At 39.7% G+C, this 7182-nt stretch overlaps 1 protein-coding gene across 1 annotated transcript in view; it reads left to right on the plus strand.

Moving 5' to 3' along the window:
- cdkal1 (CDK5 regulatory subunit associated protein 1-like 1) overlaps positions 1 to 3621 on the plus strand; it is a 603253-nt gene extending 599632 nt beyond the window's left edge. The window contains exon 15 of the mRNA XM_079894178.1: positions 2018 to 3621. Coding sequence (XP_079750304.1) covers positions 2018 to 2161 — 144 coding nt within the window. The 3' untranslated portion in view covers positions 2162 to 3621. The remainder of the gene's footprint in view (positions 1 to 2017) is intronic.
- The last annotated feature ends 3561 nt before the right edge of the window (positions 3622 to 7182 follow it).

Raw genomic sequence — 7182 nt, forward strand, 5'->3', positions numbered from 1 at the left:
CAATAGGAAATTGAATAGCAATTCTGGTTTTGTAGACGGACTGCTTTCAGAATCTGAGGCCATGGATTGTGTGCTTTTAAAGAACTTTCAGCCACTTTATCGTGTTAATAGAGCAGGTTATCTATTCTACTGTAGTCACAAAAAAAGTTCTAAACATGTTACGGTCATGTGGGAGTCAGAAGTGAATGCACTGAATGCCTCAGACTGCTCTCTTGATAGCCCTAGGACCAGAAATTGTGGGATACAATCTCAGAGGTGGGGTGGTGCTTGAATAAGGCACCGTGATTAATGTAGGCCATCTGAGGGTGGAGGGTCTGCTACATGATCCCACTCTGGTAAAGCACAATGACGACGTTTCCATTCAGAAACTCACACACAGTCACACTCGGTAGAGGAAGGCACCATCTGGAACCTGATACACCTTGAGACGCACAGATGCCACTAAAATGCCACTTTCTCGCAAAGAAATAGATTAGCAAATAACCAAAAACATAAATATGACCTCTTTAACATGATTAAAAATATATACTGGATGACTGAAACTGAATCTTTGTCATAGAATACACTTGTTTGTTCACATTGAGTTCACAGTTTGAACGTTCTTGTTTGAAGATCTGAGGTGAATTATCCATTGTTGCTTTCAGTATGGCTATAAATAATATTCGAACTTGCATTAAATTCTTTTAACATTAAAGCAAGCACTTGAATGATTTTTGCCCCTTATCCCGATTTCTCCCGGCATTTGAACAAATTAACCTTTTTGAACGCTTATTGAAGTGTGCATGTGTGATATGTGAAGCCTTTACTGTGGATTTAAGCTCATCCAGACATAGCGAGCGTTTCAATGTAGAGGAGGTGGAAATATATCACAAACTCCAACCAAAAATGTTTCTTTTATGGCATCACTGGAAAGCCCCTTTCGGAATCTTTATTTTTAAGAGTGGCCTCTCAGATAGACTTCCTCTAGGTTATGTGAGCAGGCCATTTACACCTGTAAAAACGAATATACACTCTCTGTAATGGTCTATAATGACCCAGAGATGCTAAAGATGGCTGCCCAGGAATATCACTTTTCATAATGTTCCGACTGCCCAAAAGATCACCACCTACACTTTCCTAAAACCACAGAAATGCAATGGGCAGTGGGCTCAAATTACAATCTGCAAAGCTATTAACACCATGACAGCCTAAAATATTAAAATCACAAAATAGCCGTTCAGATTGAGGCTCTATATTTAATATCAGGGGTACAGAAATGAACACATATTATTGGGTGAGCTGTCAGGCCTGTCCTGATGTGAGACATCAACCCATTACTGTGTCCATTATAGATGATCCTTTAATGTGCCAACACATTTGAGAGGACACGACTTCCACTTACAACCATTTTACCCTTTGAGTCTCTGATGTGTCCTCTGATGTGAAGTTATGCTTAATTCTCTTTCCATTTTCGAACACAACTGTCCTCTATCACCATCCTGTCAGAGTGATGTAGATAGATGACATCTGGACCGCACACATTTACTCATTTCACATCACACAGTCAGTTTCCATCCAAGTGTTCTCGTGCTCCAGCGACTGTGATGATTTAACACCATCGATGCATAAATGCATAAAACCATAAACTGTTGTCACAGTATTAATCTTTTTCTTTTGAGTTGTGATTAGTGCAGGACAGGTGATGATGTTGAATATGATTTCAGTATTTAATGGGTCTTTATTTCTTTTGAACCACCCATGATTGCCACTGAGCGCAGGTGCTTTCGTGGCTTTCAGTAGTGGAATGAAGACACATGAAAGTAGAGAATAAAGCTATTGAATTCTTTTTTTTGCATGAGCACAGACCCAGAGATGAGCTTTAACATGCTTTAGGAAGGTCCCCATGCAAAAGGCAGCAGGAGTCACTAACACATCGCTTGTACAGTAACAGATATGAATGACCCATAAGACTGAGATCACTCTTATCGCTGTCTTATCTCTGTCTCGTATTTATCTTCAATTCTCTTTCATTTCACAGGAGCTGAAGACGGTCCGTGCCTCTGTTGCATCCCCTGCGCTAGTGGGATGGTCATGGAGACTTGATGGTGATGGACTCAAACTGCTCTCTTTTGGACTTGCTTTGGCTGCCATAATCATGATTTTTGTGATTGAGCTTCACTGACACTGTAAATTCATCTCGATGTGTCGGACAAGGCCAAAGTGTGTGGAGTGACCCAAGGACTCAAATCGATGGTCGAATACTAATGTCTTGTGTTTTAAGGTCAAGTAAAGGTAATTTATGTTGGATGGTTAGTAATATTTCTTTATTCTTTTTTTTCCTTCTTTTTTTACTGCAGATTAAAGACTCCAATTTTAAAGTTTAAAGGTTTTAAAGACTTAAACCTTTTTTTGCTTTCAAGTGACAGCAAGCGTTGTGATGTTTTAGAATAGCTTTCTTTCTTTATTTTTTATTTTGTTGTAGAAATTGAAGCCTCTTTGCCTTTTAGGACAGCTTAAAAGCGTCTTTGGCTTTCTGTTCATTTTCAGTCCCAGCAGTCATTCATTTACAGGCCAGGTGTTCTCACTGTTGGCTTTGGGCTAAGAGCAACAGACTCTTCCCATCTTTGTTCCCAGCTAAAAGCATGTCTAATAAATGAGACTCCACACACTCTCCTCTGTCTCCTTGGTTGTGTTTCTGGAATGTTTTCTCAGGGATTCTGGCATGAGGAGGTCAGTCGCTTTTTTGTGTGCTTGTAAAGCTACAGTGTGTTTATGACCTGGCATGGTGTGTGTTATCATCCGTGTTCTTGAATGTCAGCTTAATTGAAAATGTAATATTCTTGTTGACATAATGAAGTGCTAAAGGGCTGTTTATATTAAAGAAACCACATGTACTTTGTGCTCAAATATTACGGGAATAAAGTACAGTGACTGTAAACATCATGCCAAACCCTCATAAGCAATCCTACAAATTCATTCACTTTTCTTGTTAACTTAAAAATGCCCTCAAACTGCAGCAATGACTACATGTCTTTATGGGAGTGTACAATATACAGAATGATGCACAATGTTGACAGTTCCTCACCACAGGAATAGTTTTGTTTTATGTTGTTTGTGTGTTCTTCAAACATTTCTGTAACAGAGGTTGTGTCTTTTGAGAAGCCTCGCTGAGACAGCTGAGCGATCCGTGCAGGCATTTTGGAGCCAGCTCTGTCTACATAAGTGTACAGAATGGCAGGACATGCAAAACCTTAACTAAGCAGGGATCCCTGGGCACGTTTCAGTGTAGACCGAAGCTTTAGCGGAGCTGACGCCAGTCCACTGGGATGTAGTCAACACTCCTTGTGTGTGCTCGGCATGAGGGGAGCAGCACTCTCACAACACTCCCTTGAGGAACTTCTGCCTCTTTAGATAACACTAACCGGCCAGATGAGAAGAGACTGCAGTAACCTCGACACCATGGAAATGCCTGTGAAAGAAGCAGCGTGTGTCTTTCTGAGCGTGGGGATGGACATCAAAAGAAGAGTGCTTTTTCCTTAGGGACTCTGGATTGTTTTAAAATACACACACAAAAAAACCTCTTCTCCTGTTTGTTCTTATTTCAAAATGCAATAAACTCAGTAAGAAATCAAAAATCACTCCATTATCTGTCTTAATGCATATTCTTTGTTTTCTTTATTCACTAACCTTTCTTACAATGTTGCAACTTAAGGCCCCGATATATTGATACTGTATATTCACGGCAAAATTCTTTTTCATTCTTTGCTTAGGGGTAAAACGAAGTTCGAAATACGTGACCAGCAATATACTGTTAGTGAACATCCAACGCCGCCCACACTGCTGAGAGCGACAGTTAGATGAATATGTAAATATGTGCAGTGCGCTTTCCTCTCAAGTACACTCCAAACGAAGTTCGTTTTGGCCTGATTTTGTTCGAAATGACGTCACATCAGTTTTTCGATTTCGACTGAAATATATCAGGGCCTTTACTCTAAAACAACTCAAATCATTTTTTGATTTCAGGGAACGTGGGTCAATATAATAGTCAAATATCTATAGAGTGCTGCAAGGATGACTTATTTGTGTCGGCCTAAACCCAGAAGTGAGTAAGCGTTTAGTCATTTTGGTTCCATCGTCCTGAAGTCAATGTTTTGTTTTGGTTAAAGATCTGTGGTTAACAAGCTCAAAATAGTTTAATGTTTTATTCTACTGCATGAAATACGTCAGTAATACCTTTTTTTTTTTTTTTTTAAAGCTTTTACTTGTCTTGCTAACAACCTTTGCTAACAAGTGTCTAAATTGGGCTACAGAGGCAGTCAGGCACATTAAACTTCATCACACTAAACAGGTAAACTCATCTACTCACTAGTCTGCTTTCACAGCCTCGTTGCATTGATAATCTCACTCTTGCAAACTATTCTAACTCTTACTTTTAAGAAAAATTATCCTTAAATTAAGACTGAAAGTTGTCGAATGGTGGTGACATTGAAGTCATGTGACTGGTGTAGTTCATTTATAGCCTTCGTTTAGCTTTTTACTGCTGGTGAATGTATTTAGGCTTCAAAATTTGTGAAAGTTGTGTTAATTTGTTACGATTTATCATGATGAACGTGTAAGAATCATAAAGTTTTGTAGGTCAGCTTATTTTATGCAATAATCCAAAAGCCAATGGAAAAAAATTTAATTGGGTTTTTGTTGAGGGAACCAGGGTGATGCGAACTTACAGGATGGCCTACAAAAATACATCAACATGCTGTACTCTATGTACCACTTGTTTTAGGCTGCTGTTATAGGTGATGCAGCATCTCGAAAATCTTGTCAATGGAACGGCCACTTCACACCTATTGCCTGTGGATGAAGTATTTTCAAGGTGAGTTCAAGGAATATGCATTTTTTTTTTAAATTGGTTGTGAAAGCCATTTCCCATTGACATTAAACAAATTGTCAAGAAACATTCAACAGTTAAACAACATTTTTGACAGAAGCTTTCCCATTTTTGATCTTTCACACAGCAGGTTTCACTTACAACTTTGTGGGTTTATCCTTCTGAATGGCAGCACATTGCATCTGAGACCTTCATGCACAGTGTCATTTAATTCTAAGTGGTGTTACTGGCTCTGTATGTGAAGACTTCTGCATCCGCTTGGGCTTCTGGGAGGGTCTCCAGTCTTTCATTGTGCTGTTTAATTGGCAGCCTCACAGATGAACTAGTTTCTGAAAAGACTAGAGGACACGAGGGCTCTGATTGGCAGGTCGATGCCTGCGTGTGTGTGAATATCAAAACAGCATTTGTCCATGGTAAACACAGCCAACGGGGAATTGTTCAGCTCAGACAGGACAGAGAGGACAACTCCAGCTGTACCGCTCCAATGAAGACGCACATGCATATGCATAAACCATTAGTATGGAGCTGTCGAATAGAGGCCCTGCTCTCGGTATGACCCATAATTCCGTGCATGAGTGCTGCCAGCTCACTGTTTATTGGAGGTGTTGAAAGTTCAGTCCCTCAAATAGCTTTGTGAAGAGAGCTGCTGTCAGTTCAGCCTGAGGGATATTCTACTCATAATCACGCGGGTCTGCAGTTTGATGTATGAATTTTTTTTTCTTCTTTTGTGCTTATTAAAGTATTATATTGAATCACTCAACGGCTGCTAGCAGTGGGACCATTCCCTTGTGAGCCTGTTATTGAATATTATAGAGAAACGGTGGTCACTTTCTATATCAGGACTGTTTGCTAGAGGTTGTTGATGGGCCGTTGAGTCACAATGTTTAATTGAGCATTTTAACACACAAGAAGATATTTAGTCATCAGAGATGTTAAATATAGACAAACAACGGTTTAAGGAACGTAGTGGAAATAAAATTCATTTTACATTAATCAGTATTTTAACACAGTTCATGACAAATTCGAATGAAAATATATTTTGAGTCAATATGGCTCAATTGCTTTGCTGATGAGACATTATTATTTTACTGTTGTAATGGGAAAGTGAGAATCTTGTGGGTTTAGTGCACTCTTGACTTTCATGTAAATAGAGTCTGATTGCTTCATTTCTACCCTCAATCATGTCTCTGCTGTCTGCATAATGCCATTTGTCAGTGTCAATAACCCCAAATGAACCTCTGTGAGACAAATACTCTATTGTCAGAATGAAAGGAACCATTTTCATCAGACACCAAAACAACAAGGTCTGTTTGAAAGCCACAGTGGAAATGGCATGTTTCCTGTTAAATCCCGTTAAGACCATTTCCAGACTGCTTCTGTCACATTGTTTTTTAGTCAAACCCATTTGGGTTGGCAGGGGTTTTCAAAAACTTGTGGACTTTATGCAGTGCTTTTTCATACGCTCTCTTAGCTGGGTGGCCCTTGTGTCTTGGAGTCTCTCGCTGCTTTATCTAATCCACACACACTTCTACTGTTGCAATGCATGCTGGGAGTTCAGGAGCCATTGTGACAGCGAGCACTTCTGTTTAGTTGCTTGGTCCCTTGCCAGCATTGCTTGTGTTGAGGCATATGCCTTTGACTTTGAGCGATTGAGGTTATTTGAATACGTTGGGGAGAGACCTAAATAAATATTTAGTGTGTCAACATGGATGTTCATAACCGCTCTGAGTGTCGCACACCTGAACATCCAAACATCAGAGAAACAACAGCCTTTTTCATCACTTAAAGCTACTTTAAGCATATTTTCATGTTAATCTCATTGCTAAATATTTTGTTTTGAAAGAGGCCTTACTGTGCAGAACTAAAATAACATATGTAAAATCATCTTCAGAAGCCAATGGAAGGCACAAAAGCTTTCTAGCCAATTGCAATACATTGATATCTGCTTCCAGTCCATATACTTGAGACCTCCAATGACTTGAGGGACAATTGTCAATTATATTGTCAATGATGTTTTGATGTGGCATGTCAGAAAACTTTTAATCTGAATGGAGGCACATTCTGCCATTAAGTGGCACCTGTCAATAGCAGTGAATCCCTTTACACACTCATCCAGGCCATTTGCCACAGAAACCTTGCTCAAGCTTGGCTAATTTGTTTGGTCTCTCGTCATTTTGTGTGCACTGAACTGTGAATGAATGTCGTGGTAATGTCATTTAATCAAGCTGTTCACCTGCAGTGTCTCCAGCGTTCATTATGGAGCGTCTCTCCATCCCTGTTGGCACAATGAATGATGACAGTGGAAATTGTCCCCATCA

Source organism: Squalius cephalus, assembly GCF_949319135.1.
Source record: "Squalius cephalus genome assembly, chromosome: 15".
NCBI lineage: Eukaryota > Metazoa > Chordata > Actinopteri > Cypriniformes > Leuciscidae > Squalius > Squalius cephalus.